At 43.2% G+C, this 24118-nt stretch overlaps 1 protein-coding gene across 3 annotated transcripts in view; it reads left to right on the forward strand.

Annotated features, from left to right (window-relative positions):
• LOC106580561 (protein patched homolog 1) overlaps window positions 1-18209 on the forward strand; it is a 154343-nt gene extending 136134 nt beyond the window's left edge. Inside the window, exons 19-24 of one of the 3 annotated variants that reach the window (XM_014161750.3) lie at window positions 1270-1407; window positions 1658-1800; window positions 10647-10746; window positions 11057-11359; window positions 13107-13656; window positions 13919-18209. In XM_014161750.3, coding sequence (XP_014017225.2) covers window positions 1270-1407; window positions 1658-1800; window positions 10647-10746; window positions 11057-11359; window positions 13107-13655 — 1233 coding nt within the window. In that variant the 3' untranslated portion in view covers window position 13656; window positions 13919-18209. Of the gene's footprint in view, window positions 1-1269; window positions 1408-1657; window positions 1801-10017; window positions 10046-10646; window positions 10747-11056; window positions 11360-13106; window positions 13657-13918 lie in introns of those variants that run through there. The other 2 variants (XM_082966409.1, XR_006760917.2) reach the window with 2 other exon arrangements.
• The last annotated feature ends 5909 nt before the right edge of the window (window positions 18210-24118 follow it).

Raw genomic sequence — 24118 nt, forward strand, 5'->3', positions numbered from 1 at the left:
CTTACCCCCAGCTACAGGCCACATACATACTAGTGATGACTTTGACTCCAGGTATCAATTTGTTAAAAACGATGTATATAATCGCTTTTGCTAGGTCTGGTATTTGTCATCCTATAGCTTATTTTCCATCTTCTTTTTAAATAGTGAACCAACATATTTTCAGCACTTTTATTTCCATTACTGATCAAAACACATTTTCTCATGATCTCTCTTGTCTGTCTGCAGCAGACATATAGTGATCAATATGCTTGGAACATAAAATTGCAATAAAATCGCAGTATCAAATCAAAATGTATTGTATTGTGAGGTCTCTGGCAATTCCAAGCCCTAACACACACACACACACATGTTTTGTTCTTCTTTTCTTGTGGGGACCTAAAATACATTTCCATTCAAAATCCTATTTTCCCTAACCCGTAACCCAAAACCTAACTCCTAAGCCTAAACCTAACCACTAATCCCTTACCATAACCCTAATTCTAACCCTCATTTTAACCCTAATCCTAAACCTAACCCCTAAATTTAAAATAGCCTTTATCCTAATGGGGACGTGGGAAATGTCCCCACGAGGGAGAATTTTCCTTGTTTTACTATCCTTGTGGGAACTTCTGGGTATTTTAGGTCCCGACAAGTATAGAAGGACCAACCCACACACACAGCCCACACATGTTTTACTGTCTTTTGGATGGGACGTTAAACAGGTGACCTGACTCTCTGTGGTCACTAAATATAACATTGCACTTATTGTAAGAGTAGGGGTGTTAACCCCGTTGTCATGGCTAAATTCCCAATCTGGCCCTCATACCATCATGGCCGCCTAATCATCCCCAGCTTCCAAATGGCTCATTCATCTCCTCTCCCCTGTAACTATTCCCCAGGTCGTTGCTGTAAATGAGAATGTGTTCTCAGTCAACTTACCTGGTAAAATAAGGGTAAAATAAAACATTTAAATATCCTTGAGGGGACCCAAAATAGATTTCCATTCAAAATGCTATTTTCCCTAAACCTAACCCTTACCTTAACCTTAACCTCTAACCCTAAACTCTTAACTCTAAACCCTAAACCTAATGGCCTTTGTCCTCATGGGGATGTGGTTCTTGGTTCGAGGGAGAATTTTCCTTGTTTTACTATCCTTGTGGGGACTTTGGGGGATTTTGTCTCTGATGACCGTGGAGATGTTTGGATTCATGCTGGGGTTGATCCCTGGGTTAACACTGTAGATGGTCTCTAATAGTCATTAACGGTTGTGTTGCGGTCTGTCTGTTTCAGGTCCTGGTCCTGTCTCTGATGACCGTGGAGCTGTTTGGTATGATGGGGCTGATAGGGATCAAGCTCAGTGCTGTTCCTGTGGTCATCCTCATCGCCTCTGTCGGCATAGGAGTAGAGTTCACTGTACATGTTGCTCTAGTGAGTACACACACACACACACACACACAATATCTTTTACTATCCTTGTGGGGACCTAAAATCCTATTTTCTATAAACTCTAACCCAAAACACCCTAACCTTAACCCCTAACCATAGTATAACCCTAACCGTAAACCTAACCCCTAAGCCTAAAATAGCTTACAAAAAAATAGCTCACAGAAAGTGTTTTGTATATTTACAAATGACATTATAGTGTTTCTGATGAGTTGTGTGTGTGTGTACGTTGCAGGCGTTCCTCACAGCAATAGGGGACCGTAACAGGCGGGCAGTGCTGGCGTTAGAACACATGTTTGCTCCTGTGTTGGACGGAGCCTTCTCTACTCTACTAGGAGTCCTCATGCTAGCAGGCTCTGAGTTTGACTTCATCGTCAGGTGAGTGGGACCAGTTGTGGGACACACACACACACACACACACACACACACACACACACACACACACACACACACACACACACACACACAGACACACAGACACACAGACACACAGCACAAACACACACACACACGCACATGAACACATACACTCATGCACAAAGACTACATGCACACTCAAATACACATGCACACACTCATGGAAAGAGACTCATACTCTCTCACACACTCAAATACACATGCACACACTCATAGAAAAAGACTCATACTTTCTCACACACTCAAATACACATGCACACACTCATGGAAAGAGACTCATTCTCTCTCACACACTCAATCTCTCACACTCTCTAGAAGTAAGCACAAAACAATTTGACATAAACAATTGCATTTATAAGTTTTATTGACAAATGTCAATTACAAAAATGTCTGCAAAAGCCTGATAAAAATGAATTTATATGAATGCTGTAAGTACAGACATTGTTTGCTCAGTGGGAAATTAATATCAAATTAGTCAGTAACAACTGTGTGGAGTTTGTGACAGCAACTATGTGACCTTCATGTCCTGGGGTTTCCTATGATCTTCTATGTAGAAGAACCCCTTACAGTATAATAGACACTATGTCCTGGGGTTTCCTATGATCTTCTATGTAGAAGAACCCCTTACAGTATAATAGACACTATGTCCTGGGGTTTCCTATGATCTTCTATGTAGAAGAACCCCTTACAGTATAATAGACACTATGTCCTGGGGTTTCCTATGATCTTCTATGTAGAAGAACCCCTTACAGTATTATAGACACTATGTCCTGGGGTTTCCTATGATCTCTATGTAGAAGAACCCCTTACAGTATAATAGACACTATGTCCTGGGGTTTCCTATGATCTCTATGTAGAAGAACCCCTTACAGTATAATAGACACTATGTCCTGGGGTTTCCTATGATCTCTATGTAGAAGAACCCCTTACAGTATTATAGACACTATGTCCTGGGGTTTCCTATGATCTTCTATGTAGAAGAACCCCTTACAGTATAATAGACACTATGTCCTGGGGTTTCCTATGATCTTCCATGTAGAAGAACCCCATACAGTATTATAGACACTATGTCCTGGGGTTTCCTATGATCTCTGTGTAGAAGAACCCCTTACAGTATTATAGACTCTATGTCCTGGGGTTTCCTATGATCTTCCATGTAGAAGAACCCCTTACAGTATTATAGACACTATGTCCTGGGGTTTCCTATGATCTTCTATGTAGAAGAACCCCTTACAGTATTATAGACACTATGTCCTGGGGTTTCCTATGATCTTCTATGTAGAAGAACCCCTTACAGTATTATGGACAGTATGTCCTGGGGTTTCCTATGATCTTCTATGTAGAAGAACCCTTTACAGTATTATAGACACTATGACCTGGGGTTTCCTATGATCTTCTATGTAGAAGAACCCTTTACAGTATTATAGACACTATGTCCTGGGGTTTCCTATGATCTTCTATGTAGAAGAACCCTTTACATTATAATAGACACTATGTCCTGGGGTTTCCTATGATCTTCTATGTAGAAGAACCCCTTACAGTATAATAGACACTATGTCCTGGGGTTTCCTATGATCTTCTCATGTAGAAGAACCCATTTACAGTATTATAGACACTATGTCCTGGGGTTTCCTATGATCTTCTATGTAGAAGAACCCTTTACAGTATTATAGACACTATGTCCTGGGGTTTCCTATGATCTTCTATGTAGAAGAACCCTTTACAGTATTATAGACACTATGTCCTGGGGTTTCCTATGATCTTCTATGTAGAAGAACCCCTTACAGTATTATAGACACTATGTCCTGGGGTTTCCTATGATCTCTGTGTAGAAGAACCCCTTACAGTATAATAGACACTATGTCCTGGGGTTTCCTATGATCTTCTATGTAGAAGAACCCCTTACAGTATTATGGACAGTATGTCCTGGGGTTTCCTATGATCTTCTATGTAGAAGAACCCTTTACAGTATTATAGACACTATGTCCTGGGGTTTCCTATGATCTTCTATGTAGAAGAACCCCTTACAGTATTATAGACACTATGTCCTGGGGTTTCCTATGATCTCTGTGTAGAAGAACCCCTTACAGTATAATAGACACTATGTCCTGGGGTTTCCTATGATCTTCTATGTAGAAGAACCCCTTACAGTATTATGGACAGTATGTCCTGGGGTTTCCTATGATCTTCTATGTAGAAGAACCCCTTACAGTATAATAGACACTATGTCCTGGGGTTTCCTATGATCTCTATGTAGAAGAACCCCTTACAGTATAATAGACACTATGTCCTGGGGTTTCCTATGATCTTCCATGTAGAAGAACCCCTTACAGTATAATAGACACTATGTCCTGGGGTTTCCTATGATCTTCCATGTAGAAGAACCCCTTACAGTATTATAGATACTATGTCCTGGGATTTCCTATGATCTTCTATGTAGAAGAACACCTTACCTTCTAACTACTATTGTGGAGCTTGTGAGCGTTATAACGCAAAACATGTTACATGTGCGTGTTCGCTCAAACCATTCTCATTCTACAGACATTTTTGTAAAACAAGGGCTCCTTCAGGATCTGTCCTTCTCTCACAAACACCACTCTAGTTCAGCACCCATTAATCACACAGACTAATGTTGGGTATTTATGGATGCAGATGAAATAGACGAATCCAATGGTACAGAAGTCTGTAGCTCAAACACACAATGTTTAAAAGGGATTAGAAGTCCAAAATGTACCGGTGTTACGATGACCCTCATTGGTTAACCAAAGTCCCAGAATAGCACTGATCCAGACAGCCAAACTCAGCTACTGCTCTGTTCAGTCATTCGGTATCATTACGTTTTACATTTCTTACTTAAAAAATGTTCAGAGACAGCCATGTATACAATGAATCAATTATACAATCGTACATTTGACTTAGTTTTTACCAATCTAACTACATAACACCATAATGGTAATCATTTATTTGAATGGTAAACGTCCATTGATAAACTGGGTGAATCAAGATGTATCCTAGGCCTATTTACATGAATGCATATTCAATGAGAGTGTGTGCATACATTGAGTTACTGAGCTTGTTTTGGCTGATTTCAGGGGATAGAGATCGCAAAAATGTGTTTCCCTTCAATTTTGGGACTTATTTTATTGTACTGCTCATCATCATTTGCAGAGAAGTGGCTTTTTTTATAAAAGTGTGCGCGGGGGGGAGACCAATTAGGTAAATTAATCAAGTTTTGTTGGCAATCAGCTTTGAAATCAGCGTTATGGTTTGCATGTTATCACAACCAAAGTACTAGGGGTAGTGAATTTATGTTGGCTTCAGCTGTCAGCTAGCAAGGAAAGTTAGCCTACAAAGCTGAAAGCTACTGGTATCTTCTTGCATTGTAAGGGGTTCTAACCTGTATGGACATTATTTTGCAAGCAGTGATGAACAGTTTCAAAATTTCTACCTGCCGGTGTCACATTATTCAAGTGTGTTATCTTCTGTGGTGTTTCTGTGGCTTTCTGTGGCGTCAGTCGAGTGTTAAGGCTGTGCCTGAGCCTGCATGTCACACAGGAATCTACCTGAAACGCCACTCATCCGTGAAGGCCGCTTTTCCCTCCATCCCTTTCTACTCTCCCCCCTCTCTCTCTCTCGCTCTCTCTCTCGCTCTGTCTTTCTCTTTCTCTCTCTCTCTGTCTTTCTTTAGCTCTCCCTCTGTCGTTCTCCTGCTCTCTCGCTCTCTCCTCTGTCTTTCTCTCTCGCTCTCTCTCTCTCTGTCTTTCTCTTGCTCTCTCCCTCTGTCTTTCTCCTGCTCTCTCGCTCTCTCTCTCTCCTCTCTTTGTCTTTCTCTCTCGCTCTGTCTTTCTCTTTCTCTCTCTCTCTGTCTTTCTCTAGCTCTCCCTCTGTCTTTCTCCTGCTCTCTCCTCTCTCTGTCTTTCTCTCTCGCTCTCTCTCTCTCTCTGTCTTTCTCTTGCTCTCTCCCTCTGTCTTTCTCTTTCTCTCTTGCTTTCTCTCTCTCAGACACACACACACTTCAATGCTACTGTAGTTGAGGGGAAGGACGGGAGAAATGCAAATGAAAACTAACACGCGGGAGGTGTGAGACAAGGTTCCTATTATTAAGTGCTAAGCATATTGGCTCTAAATAAAACATGTTCATTGGTAGCACTGCTGCTCCCAATTTAAAAAAAAGTTAGGAGCACTACATGAAATTTAGGAGCACCAGAAAATAAGATGATTTAAATTGATTGAGATACAGCCCACAGTATATTGGGCCTCTACTTTTGAAGCACATGTGGTGCACTAGAAATGAATATGTAACACTGTAAAGGCATTTTTCCCATTGAGATGCATTACATTGGAAATTGTACAATGTCTCTTTAAAAATGGCAGATTTGTGATGAGGACATGCAAGAGATCTCTCATTCATTGATTGCTATGATCATTAATCTCCTGAAGAACCTATCCCTTTTCCTTTGATTCTGTGCCCCCAAAATGTTGGTTATACTGGTAGTTACCAGGTTGTTAGCTAGCTAGCCAATGACGTAACATGACAGAACAAAGTGTAAACAAATGGTTAACGATGTAAAATGCAATTTTTTTGTCTGTTTTAAATCTAATTTCCTGCAGTTCTACACATTTTTCCATGTCTTACATGTGTTTATATGATACCAGGGGTTGAAGCCCGGCCAAGCTATTAATCGTATTATTATAATTTTTGGGAATCAAGACCTGCAGTCTGCCAGTTGGGTATGGGGGCGCTACAGAAAGATACAAATGTCGTGGCGGTAATATGGGTCAGATCTTTTTAGCTGGTTGGGCTACAAGCGAGCCATTTCCGTTGTAGTAATGGTGCCACCATGACGCTATCGAATCTGCACCCACTTTTTTCTCTAGGGCACTAGAGTACAGCGTAACGGTACAGCGTAACCTTATCATTAAAACAATCATTATGTGGGAGATCTTTTCCCTAGTCTCACAGTGGGTGCTCCCAAAATAAACTCCTGGTCACACAGCAAAATATTTTGTTGCATATGGGACCAAGTTGATGGCACTTTAGAGCCGTAGCTAAGCCTATCTTGGAACAGTGTCTAGGTTATGTCCGCAGACTACTGTCTAAGTAGCCATTAAGGAGAAGTTTTGTAAGGTGGGTGATCTATCTCTTTAAGAAAATAGGGCCATCTCCACCCATGTGGTCTGGAAACACACACACCGCCCTGCTCCCTGACCTTGTTATCATGGGGGTCAACGATGGAGTGCTTAGCAGTGAGAGTGCACACACACACACTAACCCTTCTCTCCTCATCTCCTCTGGTCCACTTAGTCTCTGTCTCAGGCTATTTGAAGCCTGCGGTATTCTGCGCCTGAAGACTGCAGAATAACAACACAGCCAACTCCTATTTTTCTTTTCATGCCGAAATAAATGTTTCCCTGACTTTCCTTGTCAACCCCTCAAATGTTTTCACTACAAACAGCTCCAGCGCGTTGTGTGTGTTTGTGTGCGCGGGTGGGTGCTTGTGTGTGTGTTCCAGTGTAGATGTGGCTTTAAACCAAGGCAGAAGCTCTGTGAGTTCAGCTACTTTCCCCGTCTTCGTGTCGGGAGAGGCCAACAGCGAGGAGAGGAGAGGGGGCAAAGGGAGAGAAGAGAGGAGAGGGTGCAAAAGGAGAGAAGAGAGGAGTGAGGGAAAGGGAAAGGGAGAGAGGAGAAGGGGAAAGGGAGAGAGGAGAGAGAGGAGAGGAGAGGATAGGGGGGAAAGGGCGAGAAGAGAGGAGAGTGGGAAAAGGGGGGAGGAAATGGGGAAAGGGAGAGAGGAGTTTGAGGAGAGGAGATGATAGGGGGAAAGGGAGAGAGGAGAGGATAGGGGGGAAAGGGAGAGAGGATGGGGAAAAAGGGAGAGAGGATAGGGGGAAAGGGAGAGAGGAGAGGTGGGAAAGGGAAAGAGGAGAGAGGAAAGGATAGGGAGGAAAGGGAGAGAGGAGAGAATAGGGGGGAAAGGGAGAGAGAATGGGGGGAAAGGGAGAGAGGAGAGGGGGAAAGGGAGAGAGGAGAGGATAGGGGGAAAGGGAGAGAGAATGGGGGGAAAGGGAGAGAGGAGAGGGGGAAAGGGAGAGAGGAGAGGATAGGGGGGAAAAGGGAGAGAAGAGTGGAGAGGCGGGAAAGAGAGAGAGGAGAGGAGAGGGGGAAAGGGAGAGATGAGAGGAGGGGGGGGAAAGGGAGAGAAGCTGTAGCCCCAGCTCCCTCATTGTATGCTCACCCCCTGTCCTCAGCCTCACCCCCTGTCCTCAGCCTCACCCCCTGTCCTCAGCCTCACCCCCTGTCTTCAGCCTCACCCCCTGTCCTCAGCCTCAACCCCTGTCCTCAGCCTCAATCCCGGGCCCCAGCCTCAACCCCTGTCCTCAGCCTCAACCCCTGTCCCCAGACTCAACCCCTGTCCCCAGTCTCAGCCCCTGTCCCATTCTATAGCCTGTCTAAAAAGTCCTGTTTATTGATTCTACTTCGCTGGGCAAACTGAACCAGCAGCTCTCTCTTTTCTTCTCTTTTCTCTCTCTCTCTCTCTCTCTCTCTCTCTCTCTGTCTCTCTCTCTCTCACACACGCATACACCATATGCACACACATACTGAATAAACACATTAACACACACACACAAACACACATAGACAGTAAGCATTCTCCAAGAGGATGGAGCAACTTGAGCCCGAGCACTGAGAGGACACACACACACACACACACACACACACACACACACACACACACACACACACACACACACACACACACACACACACACACAGGAGAACGAAAAGTGGAGTAAAGCCTTCCTTAATGAAGGAACTGTAGAGGGGAGAAAAATGAGTAGGAGAAAGAGAGAGAGAGAATGAGTTTTACCTGATACACTGGAGATTTAATTAGACAGGGTGTTTTACCTGATACACTGGAGATTTAATTAGACAGGGTGTTTTACCTGATACACTGGAGATTTAATTAGACAGGGTGTTTTACCTGATACACTGGAGATTTAATTAGACAGGGTGTTTTACGTGATACACTGGAGATTTAATTAGACAGGGTGTTTTACCTGATACACTGGAGATTTAATTAGACAAGGTGTTTTACCTGATACATTGGAGATTTAATTAGACAGGGTGTTTTACCTGTTACACTGGAGATTTAATTAGACAGGGTGTTTTACCTGATACACTGGAGATTTAATTAGACAGGGTGTTTTACCTGATACACTGGAGATTTAATTAGACAGGGTGCTTTACCTGATACACAGGATATTTAATTAGACAGGGTGTTTTACATGATACACTGGAGATTTAATTAGACAGGGTGTTTTACCTGATACACTGGAGATTTAATTAGACAGGGTATTTTACCTGATACACTGGAGATTTAATTAGACAGGGTGTTTTACCTGATACACTCGAGATTTAATTAGACAGGGTCCTTTACCTGATACACAGGAGATTTAATTAGACAGGGTGTTTTACATGATACACTGGAGATTTAATTAGACAGGGTGCTTTACATGATACTCTGGAGATTTAATTAGACAGGGTGTTTTACCTGATACACTGGAGATTTAATTAGACAGGGTGTTTTACCTGATACACTGGAGATTTAATTAGACAGGGTGTTTTACCTGATACACTGGAGATTTAATTAGACAGGGTGTTTTACTTGATACACTGGAGATTTAATTAGACAGGGTGTTTTACCTGATACACTGGAGATTTAATTAGACAGGGTGTTTTACATGATACACTGGAGATTTAATTAGACAGGATTGTAGAGCACTGGGAATTTCACAGGGGCTTAGCTGTAAAGAAGGTAAAGAGAGAAAGAAACGGGGAAAGAAAGAGAGGGAGGTAGGCCAGGGTGAGGTTCTGTTCATTGTTCTCTTTCTATTCCTTCTATACTAAATGATTTAAATTCTATACTTTGCTTCTACCTATTTTTTTTAGATCAGAAACTTCCCACTTCTCCCCTTCCTTACCCCTCCCCCTTCTTCACCCCTCAAGCCCCTTCCCCCTCCTTCCCCCTTCTCCACATTCCTGACTGCTTTGTTTTCTTCATGTTTGCTTATACACCGCACACCCCACTTTCTCCCTCCCCCTTTTTTCCATGCCTTTGAATTAACCAACTCCAGTTAATTGTGCTTCCTTCTCTTTCTCTGTGCGGCTTTCGAAAGACTAACCCTCTTTGGCAGGACTTGACAGGTAAATTTCTGTTTCCTACTTAACCAACGTACATGTGTGTGTCATGGTCTTTTCAGGCATGTGTAATGGTTGATCTAGTTCATGTTTAGCACAGCCTCTCTCCTGTTGTTCTGTGGTTGCTCCAGGTATTCTCTTTGTGTGCGCACGCACGCACGCACGCACGCACGCCCCCCCCCCCCCCACCCACGCACACACACACACACACACACACACACACACATATATACCTATAAACACCCATGCACACCCACCCACACCAGCCTGCCAACCCACCCACACAAACCACAAAACATACACACACACACCCACAGAAACCACACACACTCATGTTGGCTGTCATGCTTACCCTGTGGTTTTGCAGATGTGTCATTGCTCTAATGCCTGTGTTCGGTGGTGTTCATTGTGGTTGTCATGTGTATCTATGTGATGCTGCTAATGTTCCACTGGTTAAGTTGTTCAAAGCTTCTGCCAAAATGTCCAGAGAATGTTAGTGGTTGTGACTCTTTGCTACCTATCTTCTGTGGTGTTGGTGTATGGTGGTTGATGAAATGTCGTGCCCATGTTGCCTGTCTTAACAGTAGACTGTGTTGGTTTGTTGCAGGTATTTCTTTGCTGTGCTGGCCATCCTGACCATTCTGGGGGTGCTGAATGGTTTGGTCCTTCTCCCTGTGTTGCTGTCTTACTTTGGCCCCTATCCAGAGGTCAGATGGTTTCTCCCGCTGAAATACTATAATGGCTTGCACACACATATTTCTTTACACACACACACATTTTTTACACACACACATATTGTTTACACACACACACATTTTTTACAAACATATATTTTTCACACACACATTTTTTACGCACACGTATTTTGGTGAACCAACACTAACTTTTTATTGAATGTTCTAACATGAGCTCATCATGAAATTCTTTAGCAGCATAGTTTGTGTAAAAACAAAAAAAAGGAATAAAAAAAAAATCCCTCATCTCCTTACACCTCCCTCCTTTTTCTGTCCCCCTCAGGTGACTCCTGTTGATGGGCGTAGCCAGTTACCCACCCCGTCACCAGAGTCCCCTCCTCACGTGGTCCACTTCTCCGTCCACCCCTGCCACACCACCTCAGGGACGGGGACAGGTACAGGCTCTGACTCGTCAGACTCTGAGTACAGCTCCAACACCACGGCATCAGGCATCAGCCAGGAGCCCCAGCAGTACAACCTCCCCACCACTAGAGGCAGAGTTGGGAGAGCAGAGGAGGTGCGACGAGGAGCAGTGCCAAGACGGACATCTAGACAAGGAAACGCCACAGCCCACTCTTTGTCTTCTGTAAGTGCTTCGGATAATGCCCACACACACGTGACATACAGTGGAAATCAGAAGTTTTCATACACCTTAGCCAAATACATTTAAACTCAGTTTTTCACAATTCCTGACATTTAATCTGAGTAAAAATTCCCTGTCTTAGGTCAGTTACGATCACCATTTTATATTAAGAATGTGAAATGTCAGAATAATAGCAGAGAGAATGATTTATTTCAATTTTTATTTCTTTCATCACATACCCAGTGGTTCATACGTTTACATACACTCAATTAGTATTTGGTAGCATTGCCTTTAAAATGTTTAACTTCGGTCAAACGTTTCGGGTAGCCTTTCACAAGCTTCCCACAATAAGTTGGGTGAATTTTGGCCCATTCCTCCTGACAGAGCTGGTGTAACTGAGTCAGGTTTGTAGGCCTCCTTGCTCGCACCCGCTTTTTCAGTTCGCCCACAAATGTTCTATAGGATTGAGGTCAGGGCTTTGTGATGGCCACTCCAATACCTTGACTTTGTTGTCCTTAAGCCATTTTGCCACAACTTTGGAAGTATTTTTGGGGTCATTGTCCATTTGGAAGACCCATTTGCGACCAAGCTTTAACTTCCTGACTGATGTCTTGAGATGCTTCAATATATCCACATCATTTTCCTACCTCATGATGCCATCTATTTTGTGAAGTGCACCAGTCCCTCCTACAGCAAAGCACCCCCCACAACATGATGCTGCCACCCCTGTGCTTCACGGTTGGGATGGTGTTCTTCAGCTTGCAAGCGTCACCTTTTTCCTCCAAACATAACGATGGTCATTATGGCCCAACAGTTCTATCTTTGTTTCATCAGACCAGAGGACATTTCTCCAAAAAGTACGATCTTTGTCCCCATGTGAAGTTGCAAACCGTAGTCTGGCTTTTTTATGGCGGTTTTGGAGCAGTGGCTTCTTCCTTGCTGAGTGGCCTTTCAGGTTATGTTGATAAAGGACTCGTTTTACTGTGGATATAGATATTTTCGTACCTGTTTCCTCCAGCATCTTCACAAGGTTATTTGCTGTTGTTCTGTGATTGATTTGCACTTTTCACACCAAAGTACATTCATCTCTAGGAGACAGAACGCATCTCCTTCCTGAGCGGTATGACGGCTGCATGGTCCCATGGTGTTTATACTTGCGTACTATTGTTTGTTGAGATGAACGCGGTACCTTAAGGCATTTCGAAATTGCTCCCAATGATGAACCAGACTTGTGGAGGTCTACAATTTTTTTCTGAGGTCTTGGTTGATTTCTTTTGATTTCCCAATGTTGTCAAGGAAAAGGCACTGAGTTTGAAGGTAGACCTTGAAATACATCCACAGGTACACCTCCAATTGACTCAAATGATGTCAATTAGCCTATCAGAAGCTTCTAAAGCCATGACATAATTTTCTGGAATGTTCCAAGCTGTTTAAAGGCACAGTCAACTTAGTGTATGTAAACTTCTGACCCACTGGAATTATGATACAGTGATTTACAAGTTAAATAATCTGTCTGTAAACAATTGTTGGAAAAATTACTTGTGTCATGCACAAAGTAGATGTCCAAACCGACTTGCCAAAACTATGGTTTGTTAACAAGAAATTTGTGGAGTGGTTGAAAAACGAGTTTTAATGACTCCAACCTAAGTGTATGTAAACTTCTGACTTCAACTGTATGTTCACACTCTCTTTATGAACATGTTGAGCATGTGTACAAGTTGTTCTGATTTTCTGATCTCTCTCCTGTCAGTCGGTCCTGCCGGAGTCGGATGCCCACCCTGGTGCATCCCGTCGCTTCAGCAAGAGGGACCTACAGTCGCTGCCCCCAGCCCGCCCGCGCATGGACGCTTTTGAAACTGCTACTGAAGCTGGAGGCCATTACGGCTCCGGGGGCCATTTTGTCTCGGGAGGCAACCGAGAACGTTCTGCAAGGCACAGATCTCGTCCATCCCACAAACCCCGGCCCAATCACCACCAACCTCACCACTCTAACCCTGCCCCTACTTACTGCCAGCCCATCACCACAGTAACGGCCTCTGCATCGGTTACCATCGCCGTCCACTCTGCCTCTCCCCCCACTCAGAGCCCCACCTCCTCTTACCCAGGACACACTGCAGCGGACAGTTACCACACAGCAAGGGGCGCAGAGCCTGAGCCTGCCTTCCAGCACCCCCATGTGCCACTGGAGGTCCATACGGGTTGCAGAGGAACCAAGATGGACACCAAGGTGGAGGCCATGGAGCTCCAGGATGTGGAGTGTGAGGCAGCTGAGAGCGACTGTGATAAGAGGGCAAGCTGAGGTGAGGCTCAATGGAGTTTGTAGCTTCTCATGACAGTGAAGTAATTCACATGTTAGTATTACATCCACAAAGTACTTGGAATGAATGTTCCTTTTCCTTCTTTGGTTTTGTTACTTGCAAAAATGTCCCCATTCAGTCCTTCAAACCCTCTTTACTGCAAACTGAACACAATATATTGAGCGTTGTGCCTTTAGAGAGTGAGATGTGTGTGCTGTCATGACAGGTTTCTAACTCTGTGTTGTCTGTCTCTCTGTTGTTCCAGTGGGGGAGAGCAGAAGTACAACGGCCAAAGATGGACTCCTTCTCTCACTCAGTGGCTCAATGCAGTGCAGCTCAGCGACACACATAACCCAGTGGTGGCTAGTGCCATGGTGCTCATTCTTACTGTAACCCCGTGGATGTTTGTCTTAGATATCTCTATCCATCATTAAAAGATGTATACTTATGTAAATATGAACAAAGAAGTAGCTATAATGTCGGAGCTGTACAGCTCCTTTTTTTAACAAACTGGGGACATCATTTTCTTTGGCGTGTGTGTGTTTTTGGTTTTACTTTCCTTGTCAGGGCCAGAAGTCATCACAAGGACAGTAAAACAAGACAAATTGGAGACATTTAGCCAGTCCCCACACGGAGAAAGGCTATTTTAAGCTTAGGGGTTAGGTTTAGGGTTACAATTAGGTTGATGGTTAGAATTAGATTTAGGAGTTAGGGTTAAATAAGGGGATTGGGGTTAAGGTTAGGGTAAAGATTAGGGTTAGATTAAGCCTTAAGGTTAGGGTTAGGGGTTAGGGAAAATGGGATTTTGAATGGGACCAATTATTTTGTCCCCACAAGGATAGTAAAACAAACGTGTGTGTGAGAAATCTCTGATTACTGTTGTTCACTCGTCTGTGGATCTGTGCCATGAGGAAGCTTCATCTAGACAATACAGTTCAGCATACATTGTTGCTGCTTAAGATATTTTGTAATAATGTATAATAACTTGTATAATAATTCTATGCAAATGTTTATTTTATATTAGAAAGAGGTGAGTGTGTAAATGTGATTGTGGGTGCGTAGGTGGGTGTGTGCGCGGGTGGGTGTGTGTGTAAGTGGGTGTGTGCGCGGGTGGGTGGGTAACTCATCGGATACATCTTTAAAAAGAAATAGACTAACAATCACGTCAAGTGAAACTACTCTACAGCTACACAGGGCATGTATGTGTGTGTTTATATATGTGTGTGTGTAGGTGTGTATGTTTGTATGTGTGTGTTTGTGTATAAAGGTACTCTTTTTTTAAACAATTAATTTGCATATCACAAACCTGTGGTAGTTGTGAAACAATTACTGTTGAACTCTGACTCACGCTATGCGTGCTATTTAATACGAGCCGATATGTAGAAGATATAAAAGGTGTTTGGCTGTCCCTTGAACTCAATTACCCATCTCCCATTTCCTCTGGTGATGTCATAGCTCTCAGCGGCCATCTTATAGTAGCATGAGTCATCTTACAGTAGCATGAGTGGGCGTAAAAGTATCACTCCCATAGTTAAAGTGGAACTGACAGCGTTTTAACTACTTTGCAGATATGAAACAAACAGACAATCATAATATCAGTAAAAAATATACAATTCCCAGTTTATGCTACAAAACCAACTTCATAAGAAGTTTTAAAAATAGGTTCTATTTGACTCAACATTCCATGACGTACACTAAGGCATTGTTGGCAGAATAGATGGATGCAGTTCAATGCATGATTCATATAATTCACCAATACATTTCTTGGTAGTCCAAAAAACATTGCTATCAGGTTGTAAATCACAGCTCATCTAGCACATTGTTTGCTGCCTCCATTCAGGATGCACTGTTTCAGTTTCAATGACTCCATTTTGTGGACAAAAACGGACAAATGTAACTAAGGTTGGGAATGTCAATACAATCAAACTAGCAAGGGCAATGATCACAAGTCAGTCATAATAGGCTAGCGTATCTATTTATGTAGCAACCTAAAAACACGGAGCCTAACGTTAGCTAGCAAGCTAGCTGCTAGGAGGGTGACATGTCATGCCATTGGAGGAGTGGGTGAGTGACTGACATTTTTCCCTCATATACACAGCTAGAGATGCAGGTGTCATTTGGTTAGCTAGTGAGAACTTGAATGACTGTTATCCAGTTAGCATTTCTCTTGCGTTCATAAATTCTCAGATAACATGTAAACAGCCTAACCAGCTCTGCTAGGGCGAGTAAAATGGTCAGAGTGAGGTGTTCTCTCATTTGTGCCTGGAAGTAGCTAGATAGCAAGCTAGCCAACTTTAGCCAGTTAACTTGGGTGCTTGGTTGGGACAAGCATGCATTGGCAGGCAAGCTGCAGAAGGACGAGTAGGCTACAATTCCTCATTGTTTATCAGTGCAATTTTGATGGCCAACTAGCTGAAAAAGTTTGAGAAGGTTTATCTAATGTTCCTTTGTTAGATTTTAGCTTATCTCTTTCTGGCTAACATTAGCTGTTGATCTTGTTGTTGTTAATGTGCATAACGGAGGGAGAGAGAGCCTACCATTTCATGGTTGTTTGATTAATAGGACTGTAAAGTTCCCAAATGTAAGAGGACTCCCGTTGTGTTTACATATTTGCAGAAGTCCATTCAGGTGTATTTATTGGCTTTTGGCGAATGCGTTCTAATGATCTAAAGTCACACTGTTGCTACTGCCTGTAAACACACACAGTCCAGTTCAAAGTGAATGATGGCAGGCCAGTGTGGCAAATGGCTTGTTTGTATAAATGCCTACTGTATCTCTGATTGGCTATGGCACACCGGTCTGTGTAGACTCCGGTCTTGGACAAGACAGATGTTTTATTCGGTTTTATTTACTGCAGTGTCTATTAACTGTCCAAACGCACGCCCCGCTTTCCCACTTTATATTGCTATAGAATTTTCACAAATACCTTAGTATAAGTAATTCCCAAACATTCTAAGAATTTATTCAAACGCGCTCGCTTGTCAGAAAACGTGTAAAAATGTGCGATATTCTTCCTGGGGGTGTATATGAACAGATTTTGATATGATTTCATGTTGCCAAAATGCTGTCAATTCCACTTTAATGCATATTGCAATTGGTGGACAAAATCCATGGTAGCTAGTCAAGGCCATTATGGAGGATATTGTTGTGAAATGTACATATTTGTTTGTTTCCTTTTTTTTCATGAATGCAACTTCTGTTATTCTCACTGTAAATATACATTGTTGTCCTATCTCTAGTGATAAGCTACAGCTACGGTATTTCCCAACTCAACATGGCACTTGACTGAATTACACGTTTCATTCACAACAAACTCTTTCTTCCTCTTTACCCAATAAGATACACCGCCCAGAGAGCTGAAGGGTTTAGCACTATCTGGTCTAACAATACTCTGTGTATGTGTGTGTGTGTGTGTCCGTCCTATCTCTCTTCCCTCCTCAGAGACAGCAAAGACAACTGGCCCCAATTTATCACCAACCTCACCTCGTAAAAATCCACAACATAACGTAAAAATCCACAACATAACGTAAAAATCCACAACATAACGCCATGACACTAATTGGAAGTTCCCTCTCAACTGCCAAATGTCGCAGGCCAAAGCCTCAAGGGTCAGGGTTCACTAAGCCCCCCCCCCCCCCCCCCCCCCCGCCACCCACCCCCCCATCATGCCCGGTGTGTGTCGGTCATGTCTTTCCAGACCCCCGTCCGTCCGTCCGTCCAACACGTGTAGCTATGTGTGTCTTTTTGCGTGTCAGCTGCTTGAGTGAAAATCTTTTTTTTCTTCTCCTGATGTCACATTGGCAATAATGGAGAGAAATCATGGCTGGCAACTATTTTCTTAATTTTTGTAATGTTTTGTTTGTGTTTGGTTTTTCAAGGTTGAATTTGCGATATTTATATTTTTGTATTATAAGATGTTTTTGTTTTGTTTACTTCCATTATTGGTCATAAATGTCAGTGGATAACAAATGCAGGGATTTTTATGTCTATTGAAAAACACAATTACAGTTGTTGTTTTGACATGAATGGTGTTCAATCTGTATAAAGTGCTTACTAATGTTAAGTAGGGAAACAAGACTATATAACATTTACACTACAAGACTCACCATAGCTCTTAGAGGATTTTAAAAGGAAAATAAATGCTCTATGGTTTTCTACAGACTGCCATTTGGTCTTGGTTGGCGAGGATATATATTGTTTCAGTTACAAAGATAAATGTATGCCATATAATTTATTTATATGAAAATGTATTTTTGTAGTGTACATAGTTGTTGTCAAGTTATTTGACAGAAGTATATATTTTTAAGAGTTTATATGTAATAATACCATAATAGAGAAAAATCCTGCGGTGCACACTTTCATTGCTAACTGGCTCTCTGACGGCATTGACTGACTCGTCCCACTCAGTATTATCTATCATAGGGGAGAGAAAACTCAGCAAGCTGTTTCTATGGGTTTGTGAAAGGCTAGCCATGAAAGTAGAAATTGTACTAGCTCTCTAAATATTAATGTTCAAACACTGATAGAATTCTAACAAATAAAAATATTATAACTTATTTGTCTCTTTTTTTATAACTTTAATAAATGGATCTTAAAGGAATTGTTTGTTGTTGACTTTGGGTCAATGATTTCAGAAATGGTTTGATATCCTGAAACACAGAACACCTTCCCTGCCCTCTTCAGAGACGGCAAGGACAACTGGCCTCAATACTGACCTCACCTCGTAAAAATCCACAACATAAGGCCATGACAGTGCTATGTGAGGTATATACATAACACACAATACGATACTGTGCTTACCACACATTACCACACCTTTTCATAATGGTAACATGCACAGAACATGTTTTTGTTAAAGTACCACTCGTTTTGAGCAAAATATTGTTTTTTACCTCTATGAATATTGTTTACCATGTACTGTATGGTTTCACACTTTACATTACGTTGAACTGATATAATTTAAATGAGTAGTTACTATATGTTTACTTCATGTAAAGTGTTGCCAGAATCCTTGATTGTGGAGCATTTCCCCCTGTACATCACTAGGTCAAAACCTTTTAGGTGAACACTATCAGGTACAACCGGCCACTCCATGGTTCCTCCTCTCCTCTCCTGCCATTGAAACTCGCTGACATCTGGTCCTGAATCCAGCAGCTCCCTCTAACAACCACCTCCCTTGTTCCCTCCATCCCCCCCCTGCTCCCCTGTTTGGTAGGATTTTGATGGACAGCTTTATAGACTGCAAGGAAATTGGTTGTAGTTACATTTCAGCTGGTCTGTTCAGAGTAATGAAAAAGGGCATGTGGCCTTGAACTAACGGTGTTGAAGATCCAGTCAGACTACCTCCTCTCCCTGTTTACTGACTGGCTAATTGACTGATGGACTAGCTGACTGACCGACTGGCTGGCTGACTAACTGGCTGACTTACTGACTGACTGAATGATTGATTGACTGGCAGACTGACTGAATGATTGACTGGCTGACTGACTGACTGACTGACTGACTGACTGACTGACTGACTGACTGAATGACTGACTGAATGACTGACTGAATGAATGACTGAATGAATGACTGACTGGCTGACTGGCTGACTGGCTGACTGAATTACTAAAGTCCAGGCTCTTAATGAACAAGTGTTTCCTGTGCCTGTCCTTTCAGCCCTGAGCCCTGGATGATGGGGGAACAGGGGAGGGAGGAGAGGAGGAGAGAAAGGGAGGAGGGCTATTTAAGATGTTGAAACTCCCAGAGTAATGGACTATTCAACTGTGGTTCCCTGCCCAGGATTTGTGACAATAGACAAAGAAGTGGTTTATTTTATCTCCCTCTTTCTCTCTATCAGTCTCTCCTTCTTTCTCTCTATCGATCCTTCTCTCTCTTTCTCTCCCTCTTTCTATCGATCTCTCCCTATTTCTCCATCTTTCTCTCTATTGATCTCTTTCTCTCTATCTATCTCTCTCTCTTTCTTTCACTCTCTCTCAAGCCTCCGAGAACAATTTAATATCTTAAACATTTGTCATGAAGAAAGCTTCACAGTGGAGTTACTGAATCCACTCCCTTTCTTCCCTCCCTCCCTCCCTCCCTGAAAGGAATGTCCATCATCACCTGCCGGTAGAGCTGAACCCTTTAAGTGTATACACTCCTCAACATGAGTAATTGCTCCGTTGATATGACTGGAATGGACACTCGCGCGCAGACTGTACACACACACACACACACACACACACACACACACACACACACACACACACACACACACACACACACACACACACACACACACACACACACACACACACACACACACACTCCTGCCAGGGCCAGACAATTTACAATTTATTTATGCAAGCGGAGAAAAGGATAAATCTGTTGGAGACATCAGATGGCGTGCTGATACGATATGACTCCACATCCAGACCAATGGAGCTTTACCTCCGAGACCTCACTGATACCTTGAAAACCATTCAACTTCTCAAAGTGTGTGTTTGTGTGTATGTACGCCTCTACGTGCCAGCATGCTACTAGCCAGGGTGACGTCAAAGACAAAAGGTGTTCCAAAAGCTTGTCTTCAGTGTCAGCCACATCTTACACAAACGTTGTAGCAGTAGTTTCAGCTTGATTCCTATGACATGAACTGTTCTCAGCCAATGAATTGTCTATTTCTTGAACTGCATTGTTGGTTAAGGGCTTGTAAGTAAGCATTTCATGGTATGATACCTGTTATATTCAGGACATGTGACTAATACAATATGATTTGATTTGATACGGTATGCTTGCTGGATTGTTCAGGGAGAGCGTAAGTATTAATGTGGGAGAGTCTTGGCTGGGCTTGAACCAGCGATCCTGCATATAATGGCCAAACCCTTTCAACCAAGATCCTGACCTGTTGGCAGAGGTGGTAACGCGTTCACATCCAGGAAGGCTCAAGAAGCACATTGTGTTGCAGCATGGGAGGATTGCCTGGCTTGGCTCGGTCTGCTCTCCAACCAGGGATCTGTTTGATTTGGCTGACTGTTCACAGAGAGACAACAGTAGGGTGTTCAGGAGGATGTGGGGTCTGTAGTTCTACAGGCCACCCCTTATATTATATAACCCACAGCTAGAACTACAGCTCCAGATACAGAAGCCTCTGCTCTGTTCTGCGCTGCTCCGGGTAATAACACAATGAATGACCCATGTGAGTATACTGAGATCTATTTCTGCTATTTGATCATGCAAGCTGTGGACATATTTGGGGGAGCGTTGACCCAGAGTGTGTGTGTGTGTGTGTGTGTGTGTGTGTGTGTGTGTGTGTGTGTGTGTGTGTGTGTGTGTGTGTGTGTGTGTGTGTGTGTGTGTGTGTGTGTGTGTGTGTGTGTGTGTGTGTGTGTGCGTGCGTGCCAGCGTGCCAGCGTGCGTGCATGCGTCTCTTTCTCTCATTCTGGGAGGCATTACAGTTGGAATTCAAAGTGCTGAAATCTGACATCGTTACCCACATAAAAAAATACTATAGTGTATTCTATGGTAGTAATACTATAGCATTCACTGTAGTGTTTTCCTGGACTTACAGTAGTATACTGTAGTATTTACAGTTTACTATAGTATAAATACTGTAGTAATTTGTATTATATACTATAGTAATTACTGTAGTGTTTTTGCAGACTGTAGTATACTCTAGTATTTACTGTAGTGTTTTTGGTGACATTACTGTAGTATTTACTAAAGTGATTTTGTTTTATTTTCTTTGACATTGAAGTGGGGTGCTTTCTCCGTGAGGAAAACTACTGGAAAAATACTTAAAGAGCACATTTTCCATAACCTGTAGGTATGTCGGTAGGTAGGACTGCGATCTGAACCAGGGAGTTCAGCAATTCTGCTCTTTTATGTAACCTGTAGATAACACAATATACTGTCTACTTGATATGTAGATTTCTTACTTACAGGTAGCACAAATTGGGATATGGGGGAGGGGAATGGGCTGGATATATGCTAATTGTCACGCTCTGACCTAAGAGAGCTGTTTTTTCTCTGTTTAGTTAAGTCAGGGTGTGATATGGGTGGGCATTCTATGTTTTTTGTTTCTATGTTTAGTTCTTGTTTTTGTATTTCTATGTTGGAGTTTTGGGATGATCTCCAATTAGAGGCAGCTGGTTCGCGTTGTCTCTAATTGGAGATCATATTTAAGTTGGGTTTTTTTCTATTGTGTTTTGTGGGTAGTTGTTTTCTGTTTCGTTCACGTAACCTGATAGAACTGTTGACTGTCGTTTTGTTTCTTTTGTATAAGTGTTCGTTTTCATTAAAATATAATTATGAGCACGCAACACGCTGCGCCTTAGTCCCCTCTATACAACGCCCGTTACACAAATTAAATACTGCAGTGGTTTTACGGACTGCAGATATTTTGCCAACATTTCTGTAGTATTTAATAGAGCGTTTTTTTGTGTGGATAATATAGCGGTATTTACTATAGTATTCAACAGCATACTACAAGTATACTAGGTTTAAGGTCAGGGAAAATAGGATTTGGAATGGGAATCAATTATTTGGTCCCCACAAGGATAGTAAAACAAACTTCTCAAAATAGTAATTTAGAGTTTTTAAATTGTATAGAAATGCAGTAAATGAGTTTAAACTTTTTTAACATTTCTTGGATGGGGTTTGGAATGAAAACACTTCAGCACACCGCTGCATGTTTACACTGACTGATTCTGCTCCAGCCATTACCATGAGCCTGTCCTCCCCAATTAAAGTGCCACCAGCCTCCTGTGGTGTGGGTAGATGGGCGGATGTGTTTTTGAGATAGATAGAGAGTGAAATGTATGTGTGTGTGTGTGTGTGTGCAGCCAATGGGCTCGGTCTCCGCTCTCCAAGAATCTTACAAAACACATAGCAGGGAAAAGACAGAGGAGAGGGAGAGAGAAGGAGAGAAAGAGAGAGAGGGAAATGGAGAGAGAGAGAGAAAGAGAGGGAGAGAGAGAGAGAGAGAGAGAGCGAGAGGGAGAGAGAGAGGGAGAGTCAGACACATCCAATTCCTAGAAACAGCTGACCTGATTCACAACACATTCAGGAGGGTTCGAAGGCTTCTAGTTTTAAAAGAAAGAGGTCCACTTGAGAAACACCTAGAGGGGGAATGATTGTATCACCTGCAATAAATGTCCAACTCTGGGTGGTGTGGTGCTGGATACGTTTTTGTGCCGGATTCTAATGCCTACATGAAGACATACTGTACAACAGCACAGCACCTCTGTCTTCAACCTCAGCAGATTCACCCTCATATTAATCTGGTCTTATTTGTTCAACAAATTAGGGAATACAGAGACAGAGGGTGGATGAGGGGTTAGAGAGACAGAGGGGGGAAAGGGGTTATAGAGACAGAGGGGTGGATGAGAGGTTAGAGAGACAGAGGGGTGATTGAGGGGTTAGAGAGACAGAGGGGTGGATGAGGTGTTAGAGAGACAGAGGGGTGGATGAGGGGTTTGAGAGACAGAGGGGTGGATGAGGGGTTAGAGAGACAGAGGGGTGGATGAGGGGTTAGAGAGACGAAGGGGTGGATGAAGGGTTAGAGAGAGAGGGGTGGATGAGGTGTTAGAGAGACGGAGGGGTGGATGAGGGGTTAGAGAGACAGAGGGGTGGATGAGGTGTTAGAGAGACAGAGGGGTGGATGAGGGGTTAGAGAGACAGAGGGGTGGATGAGGGGTTAGAGAGACAGAGGGGTGGATGAGGTGTTAGAGAGACATAGGGGTGGATGAGGGGTTTGAGAGACAGAGGGGTGGATGAAGGGTTAGAGAGACAGAGGGGTGGATGAGGGTTTAGAGAGAAAGAGGGGTGGATGAGGGTTTAGAGAGAAAGAGGGGTGGATGAGGTGTTAGAGGGACAGAGGGGTGGATGAGGGGTTAGAGAGACAGAGGGGTGGATGAGGTGTTAGAGAGACAGAGGGGTGGATGAGGGGTTAGAGAGACAGAGGGGTAGATGAGGTGTTAGAGAGACAAAGGGGTAGATGAGGGGTTAGAGAGACGGAGGGGTGGATGAAGGGTTAGAGAGAGAGGGGTGGGTGAGGGGTTAGAGAGACAGAGGGGTGGATGAGGTGTTAGAGAGACAGAGGGGTGGATGAGGGGTTAGAGAGACAGAGGGGTGGATGAGGGGTTAGAGAGATGGAGGGGTGGATGAAGGGTTAGAGAGAGAGGGGTGGATGAGGTGTTAGAGAGACAGAGGGGTGGATGAGGGTTTAGAGAGAAAGAGGGGTGGATGAGGTGTTAGAGAGACAGAGGGGTGGATGAGGGTTTAGAGAGACAGAGGGGTGGATGAGGGGTTAGAGAGACAGAGGGGTAGATGAGGTGTTAGAGAGACAGAGGGGTGGATGAGGGGTTAGAGAGACGGAGGGGTGGATGAAGGGTTAGAGAGAGAGGGGTGGGTGAGGGGTTAGAGAGACAGAGGGGTGGATGAGGTGTTAGAGAGACAGAGGGGTGGATGAGGGGTTAGAGAGAAAGAG

This window comes from Salmo salar, chromosome 20 (assembly GCF_965601325.2).
Source record: "Salmo salar chromosome 20, fSalSal1, whole genome shotgun sequence".
NCBI lineage: Eukaryota > Metazoa > Chordata > Actinopteri > Salmoniformes > Salmonidae > Salmo > Salmo salar.